Here is a 24,014-nt window from a genome sequence, read left to right on the forward strand (position 1 = left end):
AGGATTTTCTGAGGTCGTGACTTTAAGTAACTTGAAAACTTATTCTGGTATTTTGGTTTATCCTAGTGATTAAATGTGTCCTCATGCTGACAACAGTTTTTCTGGCTTAAACCATCTCTCCATTTATGGTTTGAGTTACAAACCCACGAGTTCAGAGAAATCATTTTATCTCACAAACTTCGGAGTCTCACAAGGGGCAGAGCATTTTGATGTCAGAGTGGTGCTCTGGATAACATCCGGATGCCTAGATGTGGCCCAGGGTGCCTATATCTACCTTTACACCTATTTTTTAAAATTATTTTTAATGTTTACTTTTGAGAGAGAGAGAGAGAGAGAGAGAGAGAGAGCGAGTGCACACAAGCGGGGGAGGGGCAGAGAGGGAGGGAGACACAGAATCTAAAGCAGACTCCAGGCTCTGAGCTCTCCACACAGAGCCCAACAAAGGGCTCAAACTCACGAACCACAAGATCACGAGCTGAGCCAAAGTCAGAGGCTTAAGGGACAGAGCCATCCAGGCGCCCCACCTTCACACCTATTACAGAGTAAGAATGTGGAATAGGAGCCAGAGGGGCTGAGGGCTGACTTTCTGCTTGGAGATTCTCCAGGCAAGTCAACCCTGGCATCTCAGTGCTCGGAGTGTCTCATTTCTCAGCTGTGATGCAAGAGTACAGAAAGTCACAACAACAGGCTATCTGTGTACAGCAAAGACACGTGAGGCACCTGTGTGGTCCCCGGTTATGCTCTAGCAGTAGCCCTCTGCCTTAATTAGGTCCTCACTTACGCTTCTCTCTCCTACCTTATACTTTAATTGAGCTGTTCCTTTTATTGAAATTCTCAATTCCTTTGTCAAAGGGGGAATACCATTGAAATTTAGGGTGTAGCCCTTGGAATCAGACTGCCAGCATTCCAAGTCTGCTGGTAGTTTCAGGCAAGTTACTAAACCTCTCTGTGCCTCATTCTTCTCATCAGTAAACTGGGACTGTTAAAAATAGTACATACTTACATATTATTGTTGTGAGGATTCTAATAAATATGAAGTGCTTTAACCATGACTAGTACAGAAATATTCAGTTAAGTGTTAGCATTTATTAGTAATAATTCAAGTTCTTTACCTCTTTCGAGGTCCCAAAGTGCCTCAACTTCTCCAAAAAGCCTTTCCTAACTGTGTAGTTTAGTTTTCATTTCATCTTCAGATCCCAGTAAATGTACCTTGAACAGCACAGCCCTGCTATAGTTTGTTATACTGCTCTATTTTACTCTTTGGGCATTTAGTCATAATTTTTTATCCTCAACTAGACTGTAAGCTCTTTAGGGGCACAGAACGTCATGTCTACCACCTACCTACTCACCCCCATCCCCACACCTCTCCAAAATTTGAGTGTGATTTTTCTAGATTTTTCTACCATTGTCTGTCCTGCCGGGATAGCATTGAAGAGTTCCCCAGACCTTCTATCCAGCCTGCCCATCTAGAAAGATGCTGGACCATCCGCAAATCACTGGGCAGGGTTTAGAAGCAGCCTTGTAATCTGGAGCACCATCTATAACCCTGAAACTAAATAGTATGCTTTCCCGCCTCTCAGTCTTTGATTGTTTATTTACTACCTTTTATTATTTGAGGATACATTTGTCATCCCAGTAGATTATAGACTCCTTTGAGGACGGGACCAATCCCTATTCATATTTGTGCCTACCTTCCTTCCACCATGCCTCCAGGTGCTCAGTAAATATTTGCAAATGCTGTGAGATAATAATATAGCGTATTAAGGATGTGACTCTGCTCCTGCTAATCTCTTCTATCGTCTAGCCCTCCCACATTCAGGGAGATTTTCATTGCCTAAGAGATAAGTCACTGTAGCATAAAAGCAGAAATCCAGAGTTCATTCTTGCCCTTGAGTTTCAATAATTTAAGCTGTTTAGGATTCAGAGCATAAAATTTATGCCATAAACAAAAGATTTGGAAGAATACATAATTAGAGCCAGTTTCTCTAGTTTCTCCTAAGTCTACCCAAACTAAAGAGGCTCTATGAGGGCCAAGAATGGCTGCAGGTCTGGGTGACAGATGTAAGAACAGAAGCACCCATGGTTCACTCACTGGGCTTGGGAGGAAAGGTTGCAAGGAGCATCTGTTCATACAGTCTAAGAGGCTTCCATGCCTAGGAGTACAAGGAACCTGAGAGAACCTGACCGAGGAGGCCCCGCCATGCAGACAGCAGCCTCGCGAGGCGGGCAGGAGATGATGAGAGATGTGGTCTCAGCAAATACCAATGTGTTTAGCTGCTCCTCTGCCCTGTATTAATACCTGGAGATTTAGATGCACCCATGGGCTTTACATGCAACCCCAGAAAGTAGAGAGAGAACACTCCTTGGTAAAATGGGGATGCAAAATATAAATTAACTTCATCATGGAAAACTAAAGTTACATTTCTTGAATGCTTGAGTGTGTGAGCTGAAATTCTTAACAGTTATACGGATAAAAAATAAATTTAAAATTTCCCTTGAGATAATTAATCTAACTGGGAATTAAGTTACACTGTGGAAGACACAGTGGCCATCCTTGGTATAAATATGGGGGAAAAAGGAGGGAAGGAGGGAGGAATGGAAAGGGAAAAAAGGGCATATATAAAAGTGAGGATACTCAAGTTGTCCCTTCTGTTATTTTATTTAATCACTCAGTAAATATTTGTAACATCTGCTTTATGCCACTAAGGTAGGTGGCTGGTCTGGGGACGCATGCAGGATTTGAAGGGGATGATTCATTCGTTTTTATTCTTCGTGTTTCTGCAGTGTGTTTTCATGAGATGAATTCATGCAGCACTTGTACTTAAAAAGAGAAAGGACAGGGGAAGAGCAAACTGCACATCTAGTGTGAAGAAAGCAGTGTGGCTGAAGCGCAAAGGCAGAAGAGCAGTGCTGGGTGGCTTCTTTCCTTGCCAGGCTCTGCCTGGAATTGAGCACTCGTTCGGTTTTGTCTGTGTGCATGGAGACCAGAGTGCAGGTTCATGCCTCCAACAGGAAGCTGTTTCCAGGGAACTGGGCATTTTGCATCAATCTCCAGGTGAAGGACACGATGCTAAGGTGAGAATAGTGCGGCCCCTGTCCACATTCACTGCCTTTTAGGACCCAGTAGCTGGTGACATCAACATCTTCACTGTGGTTCTGTGAAAATGGGTCTGCCCCAGACCCAGCTCTAATGACCAGCCTCGCAATCAGCTTCTGCCTCAGCAGTGTTGCACTTTCCCCAGCAAATCAAGAGCACAAATGGTAAGGAAACTATTAAAGTGGCGGCAGCACAGCCAGTGCTTGGAGCCCCCACCTACCTTCAAGTTCCGCCATCCACCCTGTGTGGGTTTAACACAGACCACAAGAACCACACGCTTACACCGTGTTGTACTTTTTCATGGAGACTTTGTTTTAGACAAGGCTACTCACTACCATGTTTGGGCCAGGCTGGACCCTCATCTTTGGAGTCCATAGGGTTTCCATAATGGAATGGACAATTCATAGTTGTAGAAAGGAAGGAATCTATGTTGTCCCTTGTGCAGACATAGACCTTAATTTTGAGAAGTATAGTTTCTTTCACTCACCTCACCTACAAAGACGTGCTAACACCTTTTGTGTTTTCTTTTTTTAAATCTGCTTTTTTATCATTAGGCTTTTTAATCAGTTTTTATTACTAATCCATAATTGACATTAAACTCAAAATTAAACTAAACTAAAACGAAACTAAACTATAATTGAAAACTTTGGACTTTCCGGTTATTTTTCCTAGCCTTTGTTTACATGCTTGTAATGATGCTTATTCTACTTATGCTGAGATTTATCAATTCTAGACATTACCTATTTATTTCCCGTTATAGCAAATGACAGGCATTTAGTTCTATGACCCTCATATATATCCACGTAGTGTGCTGGAACCTACTGGATCTGCTGGTGTGAGCAGATTGTCAAATTTTCAGGAATTTTGCAGGCCAACTATTAAATGGTTGGTAGCTCGAAATTGACCATGGTGGGAGTATTTACACCATGGAAATCAACATGTTACCAGGGCTTTTCTCCCATGGAAGAACTAGTCGTTAAACATTTCTGAGCAACCATAGTTCTTCGTCCATACTCTCACAACTGTGGGTTAATCTAAAAGTTGAGAGTTTAATTTTAATGACTAGTAAATTTTGTTCCCCGTATAACCCATTGATGCACCAAAATTACTGACTTCAGTATTTTATATGGAGTTAATAATTACCTCATCATTGTCAGGCTGACACCTCCTGAACCTAATGGACAATCCATGAAAAGTGAGACAACCAATAATTATGTGCTTATGAAGTATTTTTGCCAAGCAAATCAATCTGAATCTATTTAAGCTTCCACAGCTAAATACCAATTTACTGGTAATTTGAAGATAAGAAACCAATCAACTAAATCCAGAATGCAGAATATTCTACAGAACTAATAACTCACCTTCCCCAACAAATCAATGGCATAAATGGGGAGGGGGGGTTGGGAGGAAGGAGGTGACTAGGGATCTACTATAGAAAAAAACAGATTTAAGAGTCATAACCACCAATTTCCATGTATGGACCTTGTGTGGATCCAAACTCAAATCAAGAAACAATAAAAAGGTATGCTTAAAGGGTACATGCACCCCTATGTTTATGGTAGCATTATTTATAATAGCTAAGATATGGAAGCAACCCAAGTGTCCACTGATTGATGAATGGATAAAGATGTGGTATGTGTGTATATATACATATACAAATTCACATACACAGTGGAACATTATTCAGTCACAAAAAAAAATGAAATCTTGTCCGTTGCAACAACATGGATGAAGCTAGAGAACAATGCTAAGTGAAATAAGTCAGTCAAAGACAAATACCATATGATTTCACTTATATGTGGAATTTAAGAAACAAAACAAACAAAGGAAAAAAAAGAGAAACCAAAAGACAAACTCTTAACTATAGAGAACAAACTGATAGTTACCAGAGGGGAGTGAGTAGGGGGATGGATGAAACAGGTGATGGGGACTAAGGAGTGCACTTGTTGTGATGAGCACCGGATGGTGTATGAAACTGTTGAATCACTATATTGTACACCTGAAACTAGTATAATAACACTGTCTGTTAACTGGAATGAAAAACTTTTTCCAGAAAGTCTAAATTTAAAAAAGTAAAAAATAAAAATGTAGGAGGACAGATGAGACGAAAGTGACTAAATTTTAATAATGGTTGAAGATGGATGATTGGTCTATGAGAGTATCACTAGATTATTCTCTCTGCTTTTGTATATGTGTGAAGTTTCCATAATAAAAAAAATTAAAGTTATTTCATTTAAATTTCAATAATTTTCTTTGTATTTCACCTTGTTAATTTTTTTAAAGGGACCATCAGATTGGTTAAATATAAATTAGTAAATTTATATTGTTTTTGAAATCCTCAAGCACAATAGATAATCTATCGGTGTCATTTTTTCAGGTCTTTCTCCCAGAGTCCCCCTTCTCCCTTTACAATCTGAATTAGCAGTACACTGAGGTTTCTGTATAGCTGTTGATTTGGAGTTTTCATCTCCATGACCCAAGACTGTCCATATCTGTTTTCCTATGTTGGATTCACTCTCTCTCTCTTTGTTGACACACTCCCTCTTTTTTGCTGAAGTACCTGCTCCAGTAGCTTTCTTAGAAAAAATAAATGTGAAGGAATTTTTTTAGTCACTGCCTGTTTTTATTCTCTCCTTACATTTGATTTGGCTTTTTTTTTCACCCTCAGAATTTTGGAGGCGTTTCTCCATTTACTCTTAAGTCTTTAGTGTAGGTGTTAGGAAGTTCAATGTTATTTTGACTTTCTTTTTTTTTTTTTTTAGATTTTAGGATCGTCTCTTTATCCCTGTTTAAAAATTTTCTCAGAGGGCACCTAGGTGGCTCAGTTGGTTAAGTGTCCGACTTTGGCTCAGGTCATGATCTCATGGTTCACACGTTTGAGACCCCTGTCGGGCTCTGTGCTGGCAGACTGGAGCCTGCTTCAGATTCTGTGTCTCCCTTTCTCTCTGCCCCTCCCCGACTTACACTCTGTCTGTCTGTACTAAACATAAATTTTTTTTTTAATATTTTTTCTCAGGGTGCCTGAGTGGCTCAGTTGGTTGAGATACCCCTCTTGATTTTGGCTTAGGTCATGATCCCCAGGTTGTGGGATCAAGCCCTGCATCAGGCTCCACGTGAAGCCTGCTTGAGATTCTGTCTCTTTTGCTTTGCACCTCTCCCCCATGCATTTTCTCTCTTAAAAAAAAACAAAACAAAAAAATCTATGCAAATGCTGTCAGTCAATCTCTATTTATTGTACTGGGCCCTTGTGAAACATGTGTCTAATAGGTCTGGAAAATTTTTCTGGTTTGTTTTGTTATAACCCTACATTCTCTCTGAGCTCTTTTTCTGTGACTCTTATTCATTGGATATTAGACCTATTAATCCCAATTTAAAGATTTTATTTGGAGAAATGGTGTGTGGAAGTAAGCAGGAAAGATGTCAGGAAAGGCTGAGTGAGCTAATCCGACCCAGCTAAAGAAGAGTGTAAAAGAAGTTTGGACAGAAGTGTCCTAGGCACTCTTGAAACCTACAGCTTGACAAAGCCACCAGGGAATCCTTTAGTCAAAGCCTGCTGACAAAGGAATCCTGCATCTTAAGAATGGGTTGGCTTTATTATTCCTGCTGCACTCCAACATTGGTGATAACCTAAACCCAAGCACGGACTCTGTGCATGCGGTGAAGGATTTCAAAGCTGTGCACTGGGGCCCTGGTCAGTTACCTTCTGGGAAGGTCTGAGGTGCCAAATTTATGGCCGCTACCTTAAAGCAGGTTCTATTAATTCTGTGATGTTGAATGCGTTAGTCTATGTACTGTGCCTAAAACAGTGTCAGACACATCTCAAACACTATTGTTACCGAGCGACAAGGAGATGCTTACAAGGGTGTGTGATTAGCCAAAGGAATTGTTATAAACTTTACAGTCTAAACTTTAGGATCTATTTCCACTTTAAGCACTATTCCAGTATGTTTAGTGAACTTGAGTACAAGCCAAAGCCAGGTGAGAAATGGCAGAGTAAAAAGATTGGAAGCTCATTATTATTAGAACAATCAGAAAGCTGGGAAAGGTGTGTTTGACAGCAGGGAAAGAGAAAAACAATAAAAAGCAAAAATGACGAAAGCACATTATTTTCAGGATTTGTAACAACAGGAAACTTAGCCCCAGCAACTTCAATAGGCATGGCTGCTTCGTGGTATTCCAAAAACGTAACAACCAATGTTCATAACAATGACTCTGATATCAAAAAAGGTTTTACCGGTACTTTGAGGAGGCAGGAAAGTATGAAATGCACTCTGGAATGATTTCCATCCAGAATAGCTAACATTGCAGCAGAGCTTCAAGAAAGAGCAAATCCTCCACGGTGCTGGGCAGCTGATAGTTTTATTGATCTAATTAAATATATGGCTTTTTTGTTTTCCTGTGCATTAATTGCATATCATTTCTTACTGTCACTTGATAAAGAACCATCCTTACTCTTCTCATTTTGCAACCTGATTTTATATCAAGATCCCCACACCTTGTGTGGCATTAGTCATCACTGCCTAGATTTGTTTGCTTCCTAAGCAAACATAAAATCTCGATGATAAATCATGAATACCAGCAGACCTTCCAAGTCATTTAAATGAAGCTCCTGAGATGGGCTTGGCCGTCCCACGACTGGCCCCGAGAGGACACTCCAATGGCACACACGCCCAGATTGCTTATCTGAACACTGTCTGCCCCAGCTGCCTCGGCAGCAGGCTTCGTTTTGACAACACTCTGGTTTCTGCCCAGTGCTCCTTGTCACATGTTCCTGTTCTTGCATGTGAACCGCTGACATGCAGTGCTTCCACAAACACTGGGTTAACAACAAAATCTCTGGCATGGGATAGGTCACCAGTTACTTTGAAGAATAACTAAAAAAAAAAAACCCTGCTAATAGCTCATCTTCTAACCTCTCGGGAGTTCTGTCAGAGTCTGAGAAGCTGCAATCTAGAGTAAAAGACTTCCACTGTGAAATGGGTTGCTTACAGCAGGCAGCAGGCACAGTGGGACAGCAGCAGCCACACAAAGAGCGAAACATACAACGGCAGAGAGAAAGGCAGCGAAGGCTGCGAGATTCATACGTAGACAGAGACAGAGAGACAACATGCCAACATGCACACTTTGCCCTGTCCTGGTCACTTCAGGCTCTTATAACAAAAATACCATAGACTGGGTGGCTTCAAACACTCAGAAATTTATTTCTCACAGTTCTTTAAGTGAGGGAATTCAAGATCAAGTCTCAAGCAGATTCTGTGTCTGGTGAGAGCCCACCTACTGGTTCATCGACAATCAGCCTTCTGACTGTGTCCTCACAGGAAGGAGGAAACTCTCTGGGGTCTGTCTCTTTGTAATCCCACTAATCCCAATCATGAAGGCTCTGCCCTCATGACCTAATTACCTCCCAAAGACCCCACCTCCAAATACTATAATGTGGGTGGGGAGTGGTTTAGATTTCACCATAATCTAAGTTTGTGACAGATAAAAAAGGAAACCTCATTTAGAATGGAGTCGGGAAGCTAGCAGGGGGAGCTCACACACCCTACCACTCTTTGTCAATTGCTGACCCAACAGGAAGAGACTGCGTCTTGCTTGCTTGCTGATTCTACTTCTTTACCACCCCAGCAGGAGGAAAAAGGGCCCCACCCCTTGACCCTGGCAACAACCCAGCCAATGAGATATTGTCACAAACAACTGAGACAATAAAAAGCCACTATACCTCAAACTTCCAGTTTACTCCAACCGACTTTTTGTTTATAAAAGCCTTCCTGATTTCACCCTTTGCTCTGTACTAGAGCGTTCCTCTCCTTTGCTCTGCATACTTGCCTATGGCTTTGCCATAGCCTGCTTATCCAAAATTGCAATTTTCTATTTCCAAATAATCCCATATTTGCTGTTAAAGTAATAAGCGGTTTTAAGGTTGGGGGAGCACAAAAATTCAGCTTATAGCATATCTAGAACATGTTTCAACGTCAAGAACAAAAGCAGAATCTGCCTCATTTTCCCACTGATTTGTAAACTCCTTGGGGGCAGAACAGTTTGCATCCACACTAAGTCAAATTTATGAGGAGGAAAACACCATCATACTAAGCAGGCAGTGTTTCACTCACACTTGATGACAAAGAAGATGTCCTAAAAGACAATGTCCTGAAAGAAATCTGCTCCCAACATTATTACAAGAATTAAAATAGCTGTTAATTTTGCACACGTTCAGTTTTCCCTAGTTCTTGGCTGGTACCTCCTTTTAAGTTATCTATTGTTTTGGTTTGTTTGTTTTTATTTGGAAAAGGGCTCAAAGGGCTGTTCTAGATTCCATACATCCCAAAGGACAGTCAATTGTTTTAATTACCACTTCTGCCTCATCTATTCTCACACACAGCCTTCTAAAGTCATCTATTTTTCAGTGAGTGGTATTTCCCCTTTCCCTTTTATTCTAGATGGCATCAGCCCATTTGGAAATATACAGGTAAAAAACAACTGAAATGCACAAGGAAAAGTAGGCAGGAAGAATTCTGGCCTGGTTGGTCAGATTGTTACTTTTTTGTCTTATTTTTTTCTGTTCCCCATTTTTTTTCTCCTCATCTTTGTATTTTTTCAGGACTTGAAAATTAAATATGCTGCAACTCCTTAGGAGTGAGTAAATTCAAGACAATAGTTCAGTGACAATCTTTAGAAACTAAAATTTATCTGAATTTAAAACTGTAAATTGTTTTGTTTTTCCTCCAACTAAATTGGTCAGATATGAAAAACTATTCCAGCATTCCAACTTCTGAGTACAAACAACATGTTGGCAAATTTGTATTGATTTTACCTGCCAATCTAGATGCAATCACATTTTTTAAAGCAGATTCCTGTAATTTGCTTTTCTGTAAAATGTCACCAACGCATTAAATACTTTGAAAACAGTCTTTGTAAATCAATCTGCACTTATTAGATTTGTTTAAACGATAGCATTAGAATTCCACGCCGAGATTTAATTTGGTTTTAAAATAACTCGCTACATGCAGAACATTTCCAAGGGTGGAGAGGCTAGTTCCCAATTACTTTCATGCCGTCAGTGCTAAATGTGTTTAATGACTCACTTACCTACAAGCTGTGGGTTCTCTGAAGACCTCCCTGTTCAGTGAGATGCACACGTTTTACCTCAGGCTATTTCATATTTTTACAGAGGGGAAAATGCAGAACCATTGCCAAATAAAAAGTAAAGGACTTACCTTGTTCATGTCAAAGGTATTATAGACTTGATCAACATGTTGACTGGCTTTTTGATTCAGACCTTGCAGACCCAAGAGTGTCTTGAATTCATGCAGTGTTTGCAGGCCGGATGGATATTCCCTCATAAATTTTTTGTACCACACATAGGTCTCTTTATCAGGAACTGCTTTCTGACCACCAGCTATGGATTCATTATTTCCCATCGTGATTCACAGCCTGCAGCTTTTTCTCAGGTTGTTTTCACGTATGGTCTCTCCCAATTTAGTTCCTCACTTCTTCACTAGAACTGGAGGCTAACATATGCCTTTAGAAAGCTAGTCTAACCCTCTTACAGCTATAGGCTAAATAAGAATAGAAAGCCAGTGAGATTAACTCATCTGTACAGTTTTAAGACTAGGTCATTTATCGCTAACTGATGGGATTGTGCTGCCATTCAGAGATACAGTTTTCTGTGAAGGGCAGAGGCACTGTCCTTGCCATATTGTTAGCCATCAATTATGCCTACATTGACGAGGGGGATCTAATGGAAGGAACTCTGAGTTGCATTCAGGAAGCCTGGGACTGAAACATTACTTAGTTTCTATAGTCTCACTGTTCCCATCTGTAAAACAGTAACAAGGATATTTGCTTTTTCATACCTAAATATTGTGAAAATAAATTTAGATGTAAAAACTATTAAAACCGTGGAAAAATTATACATTGAGAATTGCTAAATTTAAAGGAAGTCTCTGTAGAGAAGAGGGAAATGGGTAGAGATAACCATATTATCAGCAGTAAAAATGTTGTTGATGTGATAGGCAGTCTGCAGATAAAGGGACATGTTGAGCTGTCCTTGGCATTGCTTTTCTCTTCTTTACTTTGAGACAGCATGTATGCAGGCATGCTCACACAGCCAGGGAGGGGCAAAGAGAGAGGGAGAGAGAGAATCCCAAGTAGGCTCCACGCTGGCAGCACAGAGTCCCATGCAGGGCTCTATCTCATGGACCGTGAGATCATGACCTGAGCCAAAATCAAGAGTCAGATGCTCAACAGACTGAGCCACCCAGGCACCTCATCTTTTTCTTTTTTTTTCCGTTTTTGTATTTTCTGTCTTTCAAATCCGCTTCTACCCAGGCCCTCTGCCTGCTAACTTTGTCCCACTCCAGTTCCCAAGCTAATCTTGTCTGAGTCAAGCCCCAGTTGCACAGGAATTGAAAACTGAGCAAATGAGCATAAGAACCGTATCCATGGTCCAGTAATGGAAAGGAAGTGCCCTGTGTGATGTGGCAAGCAAGCCATCTTGCTGCCAACCATACGTAGGAGTAACAGAATTACATTCTTTCCACCTAGGGTCATTTGGTCCCAAGCATGGTTATCCCCTCCTAACCTCACTCCATTTTTCCCCCAATTCTCATCTTGACTCAGTTCCTAAGTCCGGTTTCTCTCTTAAGTTACTATTCCTTAGTCCTAACTTATTACCTATTCAAAACCCCAGGTTCCCCAAGAACTGGAGCCTTTGGGGCCTTGACAGGAAATGGGGGTGGCTAGGGTATATATGATTAATTTTGTTTCACACATACCAAGGTAGACTTTAAGTAGAAAAAAATTTGAACCCATAATTACAGTTAAATAACATGTGTTCAGTAAGGTTATCGAAATTTGGAACACCTTCACTTATAAGTATTACTTGAAACCATTAGAGTAGGTGAGATTTCTTAGGCAGAGTAAAAAGAAAGAAGATGAGATAATAGGACTAGGTCCTGGTAGGAAATAGGAGGAGGGTCCTGCTACAATCTTCCAAAGCCAGTCTCTGGGGAAGTCCCTGTGCAGTCTCCAATGGTTTGCCAGGATGCTCAGAGACAGTGACTTCTTATCACCATTAAGTTATTAATCACCAATTTTTAGTTAAAAAAAAAAAAAAGAATGGCTACTGATGATGCAAGAGGAAGGTATGAAAGTTTTCAAGGGGCCAAGAAAATCCCCTGTGGAAGGAAAATTTTGGATAAATCAAGAATACAAGGACCTGAGATCTGGAAACTGTGTTTCTTCATGTAAATTATGCTTTTCAAAAAATCTGCATAGTGATTACTTGCTGATACAGAAAAAAACGTTTAAAACTATTACAAATAGTATAAGAATTCTTATATTGGATACAATATTGATATCCCAAACTCAGGAATCCTGCTACATAAAACATTAACTAGTTATAAGATAATGGGGAAAAGTCTTCATTTATAAAAGGTCAAAGAATAAATCTAAATTACAATAAATTTAACTAGAATTTTAAATGCTAATACAGGGTACCAATAAAGACTTGAACATACAAAAAGGCATATTTTGGTTTGGGGTAGAAAGACTTGATATTTGAAAAAGGCAATTCTACCTTAATCTATCATACCACCATACGCCAAACAAAATGCAAATAAAGTTCGAGGGGAGGGGTGGGTATTGACTAAAAAAGCTAATTCTAAGTCTGGATAAGAATTAAACATGCAAAGATACAAAAGAAAATTCTCAAATATAACATTATTGACTATCCCTACCAAAACAACTTGGGTCCAATGTGAGAAAAGATGGAACAATCAATGAAAAATAATAGACATTTTTTACAGAACTCGGCCCAAATACAAATAGGAATTTGACATGCAGTAAACGTAGCAGTGCAGATCAATGGGGAAGAGACTGATTTTTCAATTAACAGTTTGAGGACACTACTGTATCTATCTGGAAACACACACAGTTGGATTTTTAACTTACTCCTTTCACCAAAATAAATTCTAGATAAATCAAATATTTAATAATACAATGACTAAAACCACTATAACAAGGAAAAATTTCTTTCTACTTTCAGCATTTGAATGTCTTCTCTAAATAGGACTACAAAACCAGAGGGCTGGGGGGCTCTGTCAGTTGAGAGTCTGACTCTTGATTTCGGGTCAGGTCATGATCTCGCAGTTCACGGGTTTGAGGCCCATGTCAAACAGGGAGAACAGCAAGGAGCCTGCTTGGGATTCTCTCTCTCCCTCTCTCTCTCTCTCTCTGCCCCTCTCCCACTCACACTCTCTCCCTCTTCTCTCTCTCTCTCAAAAAATATAAATAAACTTAAAAAAAAAAAAGAAAGACAAGGATGGAGCGAAGACCTTCCACCATATTCCATCTCACATGGTCTGAATTTTGCAAGATGTGTATGTACATAAAATTAAAATTACACAATTCCACACATATTAAATGTTTTATTGCTTTTGTCCAAAGTTGTAGACATATCTAAATTTAAAAAAATAATCAGTTATCAAGGAAAATGTAAAAACACAATTTACACATGTATAATATATGCTCACATTATAGTTAGAAGATTTGCACTTTTACTCCAACTCAACAATAGAATTATCATATAAACAATATATTAAAGTTCCTGAGGATTTATATTTTCTGCATTACTGAGTAATGGCTGTAGTGGAGACGGGGCATGTGGTCAACACAAGTTTTAAGTTTAACTGTAGTCCTTTGTATACTGATTTTGAAAACCACTGTTTTTCTAGTTTTTATAGTCATTTAAGTGAAACAAAATGTTTAAAACAAAACAAAAACAAAGTCATTTAAGTGAAAACAAAATTTAGCCTAACTGACATTTCCATCTTTCTTACTAGCTCACATGGGAATGGGAGAACTCTAGAAATAGTTTCTGAAATAACAGGAAGAGTTACGGAACAGGGCTGCAAATATGTAAATTGTAAATCAGTCTCCATTTCTAAAGCACACAATTTTCTTACAGTTAAACAGGGCAAACCATACAATAATGAGTACAAAGGGAAATACTGTTTGAAAAGAATCTTCCTTTTTCTTACTGGCATTTTTTAAAAGGGCATATCTTTTCTCACATTTAATTTTGAGAAGTACTTTCAGTGTTTTTCTAAAGGGAGACTGTGTCCTGTATCTGTAGTCACTTTATTCAAAGCGTTCTGAAAAAGGGGATTATCTTCTTCAAGCAAAGCTTCTAAATAACTGTCAATCTGCTCCAGGTCTCCTGCTGGACCGCCCTGGAAAAGAGAATCAACAATCATGGCAGGCGAAGACGCTACAGGGATTATGCTTGTAATCTGGGTGGCCTCTGAGCAGCCTTCCCTGCGATTCATGTAGCAAGAAACCCACATCACACTGGAATAATGCTTTTAATCTCTTAAAATGTTTTTGCATTTCATCTCATTTTATGCGCACAAGTGGTTAGGAACTTGAATCATTTTTTTCTTCTTTAGTGGAGGTAAGTTCAACCGGCTTTCCTTCTATTTAATTACTTGTCATATTCCTAAAGCCACCCTGCTTCCACCTTATCTTCCTCTGTTATAGGATCTCATCTCCCGTTTTAAAAGTTCATGAATCTGAACAGATGAGTAGGTGAATTCTGACTTCTCTGTCGCTCCTCTTCCCCTCCACCATCCTTCCCCCCAGCCCCTGGCTTGTGCCCTCATGGGTCTCCTTTCTGTTCTTCCCCCACTTCTCTGTCTGGGTAATTTCACACTCTCCTTCCCTGGGCTGCTTAATCCATGAACAGCCCGACAAATGCTGCCTCTGTACTGACTTAAATCTCCCTCCGTCAAGAGCACCCATGGGTTCAACCTGCTCTCCAGCTGAGCTGGTTGGATAAGAGAATTCTTAGAAAGGACCTTTCAGAGACATTTCCAGTTTTATGACTGTTCCCAGTGAGTGTGTGGCACCACCATCCCAGCTTCTCCATCCCTCACCTGGTTCTATTAACCTGCTTGTGCATCGTTCCCTCTGCCTTAGGCCTCTGAAGAGTACTGAGGCCCAGCTTTGTGACTGGGGTCCTGTACCTACAGACAAGCATACATGATCTTCATGTTCCCCTAGATTTTCAGATATTCACTGGCCCTGAGGGATGCCCTGTGTCACCCTTCTGACACTGATGGCCCTCAGTCCATCTAATCCTTTGCTCTCTGCCTGGCAAAGCATACTTCCTTCTAGGACTTCATGTTGGTTCTGTCCCCAGCCTCTTCAAGTACCTGCTCTGTCCATCCACTTTGGATGGATGTCCATCTATCTTCTCTCTTGTCTTCGCTCTGTGCCAGTGAGGTGGCTCTGGCATTCAGAGGCCGTGAAAATAGAAATTTCAAGTCAGGGATGAGAGTAAAATATATTTGGGCAGGAGCCCTTTGAGTACCTCTCCAATGATACTAGATGAAGCATGTCATATGCTCACTCTGCAGGCTAAAGCCCTTCCCCTCCTTACCAAACTTTGTGAATCGAGCCAATTAAATTCATACAATTACTCTGGCTGCTGCGCGGTAGCCTAGGGGTTTGGCATAGAAGGAAGAGTTAATCATTATTCTTTCATTTTTTTCCCTAGCTACACATAGATTTGCTATTATGAAAACCAATAATTTTTATGAACTTTTTTTGGTAGTAGTATCGCGCTTTTATTATACAGAATTTCTTTGGTGTCTCTAGTGTTTTGTAGTAAAACAACAATCATCGCTGAAACCGTCCCATGGTGGCGGGCTCCGTACCAGACGTTTCACACATAAAAACTTCTGCCGCCTTTTGCAGCGAAAAGAACCAAAAGGAGCTGCACTCGAATCCCACTCTTCCGGCAATAAATGAACTCAAATAATGACTTTGGTAGTACCGTGGATAGAAGCACAGATAAAATTACCATATGTGGAAAGAGCATTCAGCGTCCTTTTTTATTTTAACACGGAAATATTTCAGCTGTTGCCTAGACCACCCAAGGTAGAGGGAGGGTGGTATCTTTTTTGGTTATATACTCAACTTAAGCAAAAAAGATTTTCTGAGTTTCATTTTGTATTTAATGTAAGAGAAATCCCAAATAACCCAAATGACATATATTTTGTGAAAGAGGAACAGATTCACCTTGAAATGTTCACAGCCGACTGAAACCCAGGCAGCCTGGCTTCAAAGCCCAGGCTCATCACGTATACCATACTGATGGGTGCCAGTTTCCTGGTCTCTCCCCCACCCCCTTCCTGGACGAAGTAACCCTCCACTCCTCAGTCAGGGCTCTCTCGGGGCATTCAGCTCTGGCTCTCACACCTTACGTGGCCTAGGAGGGCCCTGTCTCCTGTCCCAGACTCAGGACCTGTGTCTGAATACAAAATTCCACATGCTTCTTAGACTCTCTGTTGATTTCTCAATTTATTTCTAGCAGCTGCAGAAAGACTTTTCAACCACGGCTACATACTTTTTATTTTATGTGTTCTATCCAGCATTTCTATATGCTGTAGAAATAAGATGGGCTTTTCCTCGTTAGCTCAACCCATCATAGCAGCCCTGTTCATTATGTGTTCATATATCCAAACAAGATGCACAGCATACCCCTACAGTGTTCCCTGAACTCTCTAACCTCTCCTCAAAGATTAGAAGAGTCTATTTTTATTTATGTACCGGGATGAGAATTATAACATTTTGTTGTTTAATAAAATGAGAAAAAAATTCCTAATGGAAATATACTATTGAGGAGACGGGGTAACCAAACTATACCAACAGCACAAGCAAAGGTTCTAATTTTTGTAAGAGAAAAAATAGCAGACCTCGTATATACTTTCAAAATGCATTTATGTACAATTTCAATATCCTTACACGGAGAGTAAGGGCTGGGTTAAATGACTCGTCCAAAGCCAATAAGTGGATGACAATGTCAGAGGAGGAAGCTGGCTGAATGCTCTTTCCACAAGGTATATTCCTACTACTCAAAATTGCATTACCTACCAGCTGAAGTTTCTGCAACAATATTGCCAGTTTTACCCGAAGATTATTCAGTTTGTCTTCAGTAAGTTTTCTTTTTGCTTCACATTGTCCCAGAGATATTTCATTAACCACTCCTCTTGTATTTGCTTCGTAGATAATGGACTGTATTTTTCTCTTTAGTTCTCTTTCATATTGGACCATGTAAACATGCTGGATCTGGGAATGTTTTCAAAAACAGTTTTAGTATATTTTTAAAGTATTACTTTCCCTCCTCGTATCAGCAAGTGATTTCATATTCCAATTCTGCACATACGTACCAAGTGTCAACTCTATACCTGTGCACTACAGGTGCTCGAAATTTAAGACATGGTGATACCCTTAAGGAACCTGCAATCCGACGGAAGAGGAAGAGAGACAGTATGTGTAATACTCCAGTAACTGTAACTATAAGGATGAGAAAAGCACACCAAGGTGAGCTTGGAGATCCTTGCTTGGGAATGGAAAAAGAACCCAGTAATGGCGAACCCAGTGATACCAGATTGTGCAAGGCACAAAGGGGGCAGTTGGTGGTGCCTATGACCCTCTCTCCACAGCAGCAGTAGCTCACAGGCAATGACAGAATGGCTGGCTACTCGGGGCTTTCCTGGCAGATGATGTCGTGTTATTTATAACTCAAGTCTGTAACATCTGAAAAGCACAGAAGCTACAGTAAGAGGAATTCCTGTTCTGTCACTCTCTTCGTGTCCCTTATCTGGAAGCAGAATATGGTCATATACTTACGCATATGACCCTTGCTAATTCGAGAGTCTTGGATGCTTTCCAAGGGTTCATGCTGTGACTGAGACACTCACGGGGTAGAAAAGGTAATGGAGAGGCCAAATGCTCCAATTTCAAAATGACATTAATTGCTTGTATCAACACTTGGAGAGGGCCAGGGGATATTCTGAGAAAAGAGATACAGAGCAAATCCTGGTTCCATACACATTTCAATGTTTCTGTAATAAGGAGTGTTCTGTGTTCAGATATGACTGGGATACCAGAGTAACTGTAAGGTAGCTTCATTTGTCTTCTGGGTCTACCCTTGCCCTTCCCCTCTCCCCGACACTCACTAATACCTGCAGGCCCTTCCCAGACACTGCCCACATCAGCATCTTTAAGCACTCATTGCCCTCATGTATTTCTCCCTTTTCGATAAAATCCTTTAAACAAACAAACCATACCCCCCTAAATATTTTGAATTCCACTTAAAATTCACTAACCATCTCCTAAATTCAAGGCATGGAATTTTGTTATAGGTGATATAAAGATATATAAGGTCCAGCCTTTGCCTTCAAGAAGCTTCCAGTCTATAGAACGAGATAACACAAGTGTGCAAAAATGTGTCTTATGGGAAAAGATGCACTGTGCTGCTAGTGAGGCACAGATATTATTAGAGTTGAGAGGAGGGTACAGATTCTCCATTAAATTAAAGATCACTGAAGTCCTGACTTAAAGTGCTTGACCTGGATTAATATCAATAACTTACCCTCCAATTATTTACGCTTTGCATTTGCTATTTGGGAACAGGGACCCATTTTAGAGTCTTAAACTGCCTGGACACTTGAGTGAGGGCACCAAGAATTAAAAAGATGCTGAAATCCTTGATCTGGCTCTACCTATTCTTACCTTACTTACTGAGTTCCAGGCCTCATTCTTCCAGGAATATACCAACCTCATTCCTGCCTCTCAGGCTCTTCGCCTTTCCTGCTTTCTCTTTCCATTTGTTCAGCCCTAACCTCCACAACGCTCATTCTTTGCCCTTCAGGTCTGCGCTGGCTCAGGTATTCCTTGCTCACGGCATCTGAAATAGGCTGTCCCTTCCCCAACATGCACTGTCACTGTCTATCCCCAGGCCCTGTACAATTATTGTATGGTATATCACATGTTTATTTATTTACATGTTTAGTATCTATCATTATGTGATGCTACATTATGCTCTGTTCATTACCTGTGTTTACTCAAGAATGTAACCTCGATGTAAAAAAAAAAAAAATTTTGGTTTTATTCACCTCTGTGTTTCCCATGCCTTCCACACGTCACTAAATAGTGGGGAGTTAGGAGAGCAGATGTACAACATTCACAGCAAGAGAATTTTAAGCATGCAGACCAATCCTGTCCTGAAACCCAGGCTACATCTGAGATCTTGGAAGGGAACCTACTTTTGAACATCCTCAATTCAACCTACAGGAAGTTGATGATTTACAAGGCAACAACCACCTCCTCCAGAAAGCTTCATAGATGCTTTTTTGTGGAGGCTTTAGTCCAACCCAGGGAGTGACATCTCCCATGGCCTGAAGGTAGAGTAGGGTAAATAATTCAGCTCAGCCAGAATAAGAAGGACAGGGTCACAGATAGTTCAGATATTACCAGTCATTCAGGGCTCTTAGTGTTCAAAATTCTAGAACTTCACAGTATTTGCCATTCTGAAAAATGGCCAGGGAATACTTTTTAATAAAAGCAACAGCAGTAATAATAATAATAATTATAATAATAGGATAAAATTAAAAAGAAATCTGAAAACAACAGTATTGCTTATCAGCAACGAAAAGGAACATACTATTGATAACGTTCGATGTGAAGGGCATTATGCCAAGTGAATAAAGCCAATCAGAAAGTGACACGTGCTATACAATTCCATTTCTACAGCATTACTGAAATGACAAAATTACAGAGATGGAAAACAGATGAGTGGTTGCCTGGAGTTGAGGTGCTTATCTGTGCGCAGTGTGACTATAAAGGATGGCACACGGAGATGTGTGGTGGTGGGAGTTCTGGATCCTGATTTTGGTGGTGGTTACACAAGCTTACACATATGATAAAATGAGACACATATTTCACTAACGTAAATTTTGTAGTTTTGATATTCTACCACAATTATATAATTCCATAAGACCTAAGCATTAGGAAAAAATTGAAAGGTATATAACATCTCTCTATTATTTTATAATTTCCTATGTATCTATAATTACTTAAAAAATAAAAAGTTCATAACAACACTTTTGGTTTTTTTTAATGTTTATTTTTGAGAGAGAGACAGACACAGCATGAGCAGGGGAGGGGCAGAGAGAGAGGGAGACACAGAATCCAAAGCAGGTTCCAGGCTCTAAGTTGTCAGCACAGAGCCCCACGTGGGACTCGAACTCATGAGCTATGAGATCATGATCTGAGCTGAAGTCGGAGGCTTAACAAACTGAGCCACCCAGGCACCCCCAGACAACACTGTTAAATACAGCATGACATAAGGAATGTTTATATAGCACACTACATTCAAAGTCATATTTTGTCTCTCAAAGTTCACAATTTTGTAACCAAGCAAACTATTTCCTTCAAACACTACCAACCAGTTTTCTGATTTAGTCTTCTGCTTTTCTCAGGCTAACATCTCTAGAAGGTTTCTATAAAAGGTAGCAATTTTGAGAACTTTCAAAGTCAATGTAAAAGGACTTCTGGTTGCATTAACATTTTAATTAAGATGAGTAGAGAATTGTAACAAGATGAGAAGCTTAGTTCTGCTGGCTAAACCTACTCTCGTAGAGGTATTTGAGGAGGATCAAAAATGGAATTCTTTTCGAACTCCTTTAATTCAGAACAGAATTAGGATTTGAAAGAAAGGATATGCAACTGAGAGTTTAATTTTCTGCCTTGAACTTAAAAAGTCCGAGTTCTAGCAACTCTGGAGCCCCAGAATCCTAAGAAGTTAAGGCAGTCCTACAAGATCTACAGATTTTGTACTCTACATATAAGTATATGCATGTGAGCCTTTATGTGGTCAGGCACTACAGCAGAAACAATCAACTTTGACTCAGTGCACAAATGGTAATAAGGTCTAGATGCATTCAAAAGTACTGAGTGAATGCAACAGGATATAGAATTTGATAAGAGAGAATTGTAACTTCAAGGATTCTATAATCTACTAAAGGAGAAAATAAAATACAAGAAACAACTACAATACAAGGCAGAAAATTTAACTAATGCTAAAATGGCTTTAAGTTTCTCTCAGAATACAGAAAGTCACATGGACAGACTGAGGAAGGCTTGAAGTGGAAGGTAGCATTGACCAGACTCCACATAGGGTGGACAGGATTTCAAGAGGCCAACTGTGGACTGGGAGAGTAGTCAAGTATGTCGTGGGGGACAGCACAGGGAAAGGCTAAGAGGCAGGCCAGTCTAGTGGAATGGAGCAATTCCATTTTGTATGGGGCAGATGGTTTGTGAGAGGAAAGAATAAAAGATGGTGGCTCAGGTCAGGTCACATACGACCACCTGTGTGGTCATAAACAATCTCTTACTATTAGCAGTTATGGAAACCAGGCGATGGTGACCAAAGACATTTGTGACTTATCAAGGGTCCTCCTGTGCTTTGTTGAAGCTATCTTTACTAAAAATATGCAGCGGAAGCCAAGTTGCATAGATCTGTCCTCTACATCGATTTCAAAACATGATTTTAATAATTTTTATAACCGTCCACCTAAAACTACCAATTATTAATAAAATCCTCATGACCAAGCAGTTTCATATTGGAGAAGTCATGATTCCAATTGTGCTATATTTTGCTTGCAACATCTCTGTTTCAACAGGAAGTCATGGGGTCCTGACTGTTTAGCTTCCTTTGATCCTTTGAATTCCACTTGCCCTAAACACGAAGAGAATTCTACTCATCAGCTCTGCTAACACTGTTCCCGTGTATAAATACTTATTCAGTGTGGCCTCCAAAACCCAACAACGACCTGGCTCTATTACTGATCCTATAGACATTGGAAAAATGCCATTTTGTATTACATACATTATGTATGTAAAGGACTTACATAAGCCTGGATAAATTAAGATGTGTGACACCCTAATTCTTAGCAAATTTCTAAGTTTCATGGTGTGAAGTATTTAAATCAGAATTTCCTAACCAGCAAATTAAGATCTGTGGAAGATCCAGGAGCCTTACTGGTAACTCTTCAAGCTGGCTGCCACAGGTTTACGGTTGGGACAGTTCCTGATGGGACACTAAACAACCTGCCCACCACACCCTCCCCTTTTCATTGTCAGCAGCTCCCCCATATGTGTCTCATCATGCAATGTCAAGCTCTCTAGTAAGTAAACAATAATTCTTTTATACCAAAAGGCTGAGACACTGTGGTACGCCTATTACAAGTAACACGTGCAAACTCTGTCACAGGATGAAGTCTGGGTAAGAAGATGGAAGAAAGTGATGCAGAGAGTGAGCTTTGGGTGGGATGAATCTGGGTTCCTGAATCTGCTACTTATTTGCATCATGACATTGGAATATTGTCTTTCTGACCCTCTAGTTTCTCATTACTAACATTAAGACAGTGGCACCGACCTCCCAGTGTTGAGAGAGTTAGATGAGGGAATGGCTATTAAAGGACTACTTCAGTGCCTGGCTCTACTACTGTCTCTTGATCAACTGAAGTTTTTACCTTCACTGATGAAAATAATATTAGTGCTAGAACAGGATATCACTTATCAAGCATAAGTACTTGTACTAGGATTAATTGTTTTTATAACTACTTTTATAATGGAAAAACCATAAACTTAAAAAACTGTCAATAGGATACCAAAAAACAAAACAAAACAAAAAAACCCCAGAGATAGCAAGTTGCCCAAAATAATTAAAAACTTTAATCTACAAATGATTTCTGGTTTAGTCCAGTGTCTCGAGGATTTAATCTATTTCTTAAAGACACAGGATGTCATCATGTTTTCTGTTCAAAATATAGACCTACTCTAAGTTCATAAGTTTCATGCTGTGGAAACGTTTGCATTTTAAAATTCAAAAAGATGTTGCTTTGTGACATCTGATATGCTACACATTAATCTTATTCTTGATAAGAGAATGCAAATTTGATTTCCTTCCAAATCTAACATTTGGAAATGTATATTATTTCTCCTTTGGAATATGGGATCATTTAGAATATATATGACTACCTTGAAAAAAGCTTACCTGGCTGAAGCCCATTCTCAGCTTTTTGTTTGTCTGCTCTGGGCACTGCTCCAGCTGTTTTGTAAATGATAACAGAACAGGATATTAACTTTTGGAGGATGAGCTGTCTACAACAGAGTTATGACATGCAAGTATCTAGTACTAAAAAGCATCAAAGCCTAGAACTGGCCAACATTGGTACTGTGGGTCTTTAAAGGCTGGGTCTAATGAAATTAATTAACTAAAGTATACCTCACCTTATTCCAAAAAAAAGATTAAGGCAGTTTACATAATTAACAAACAACATGGTTAAAAAATTGCAATAGAAAAAAAAAAAGAAAGTGAAGGAAAAGTAAATGACAAATACTAAGTACTCAAGACGGATGTCAAGAAGGCAGTTGGAGTATGGGTTTCTTGAATGGGAATACCACAGAAATAGACTGGGGAGTCCCTGGTGTATGGGGCAATACTCAAAGTCACAGACTCGTTGAGGTCACCTAGAAACAGGACTTCACAGACAGAAGACAGTGGCCCAGAAACGGGCCCTCAGATGTGCCAACATTTAGAAACCAGAGAAGGAGTTGAGTTGCGAGCAGAAAAGACGGGAGGGAGAAAAGCAAGAAAATGAGAAGTGTGTTGTCATGGAAGTTACGCAAAGAAAGTGCTTCCAGAAGGAAAAAGTAGGGGCGCCTGGGTGGCTCAGTCAGTTGAGCTTCCAACTTCAGCTCAGGTCATGATCTCACGGTTCGTGAGTTCGAGCCCCATGTCAGGCTCTGTGCTGACAGCTCAGAGCTGCTTCGGATTCTGTGTCTCCCTCTCTGCCTCTCCCCCGCTCATGCTCTGTCTCTCTCAAAAAAAAAAAATAAAATTAAAAAAAATTTTTAAATAAAGGAAGAAGGAAAAAGTAGTCAACTGGGTTGAAGATCTCCAAGAGGTCAGATAAGAAGTGACTATTGCATTTGGTCACTGGTGGCCTCACAAGACAGTCCAGTGAAGTAGTAGGGGCAAGGATGAAGTGAGGAGACAGAAGGC

General features: G+C 40.0%; 2 protein-coding genes across 4 annotated transcripts in view; both read right to left on the minus strand.

Moving 5' to 3' along the window:
• Positions 1–10,866, minus strand: part of GUCA1C (guanylate cyclase activator 1C) — a 33,590-nt gene extending 22,724 nt beyond the window's left edge. Inside the window, exon 1 of the mRNA XM_015069180.3 lies at positions 10,312–10,866. Coding sequence (XP_014924666.2) covers positions 10,312–10,515 — 204 coding nt within the window. The 5' untranslated portion in view covers positions 10,516–10,866. The remainder of the gene's footprint in view (positions 1–10,311) is intronic.
• Positions 10,867–13,560: 2,694 nt separating this feature from the next.
• The window catches only part of MORC1 (MORC family CW-type zinc finger 1), a 162,926-nt gene continuing 152,472 nt past the window's right edge, over positions 13,561–24,014 (minus strand). Inside the window, exons 25-27 of one of the 3 annotated variants that reach the window (XM_053220815.1) lie at positions 23,004–23,057; positions 17,033–17,227; positions 13,561–14,328 (exon numbers count right to left, since the gene is read on the minus strand). In XM_053220815.1, coding sequence (XP_053076790.1) covers positions 14,191–14,328; positions 17,033–17,227; positions 23,004–23,057 — 387 coding nt within the window. In that variant the 3' untranslated portion in view covers positions 13,561–14,190. Of the gene's footprint in view, positions 14,329–16,818; positions 17,228–23,003; positions 23,058–24,014 lie in introns of those variants that run through there. The other 2 variants (XM_053220814.1, XM_053220816.1) reach the window with 2 other exon arrangements.

Source organism: Acinonyx jubatus, chromosome C2 (genome assembly GCF_027475565.1).
Source record: "Acinonyx jubatus isolate Ajub_Pintada_27869175 chromosome C2, VMU_Ajub_asm_v1.0, whole genome shotgun sequence".
Taxonomy (NCBI): domain Eukaryota; kingdom Metazoa; phylum Chordata; class Mammalia; order Carnivora; family Felidae; genus Acinonyx; species Acinonyx jubatus.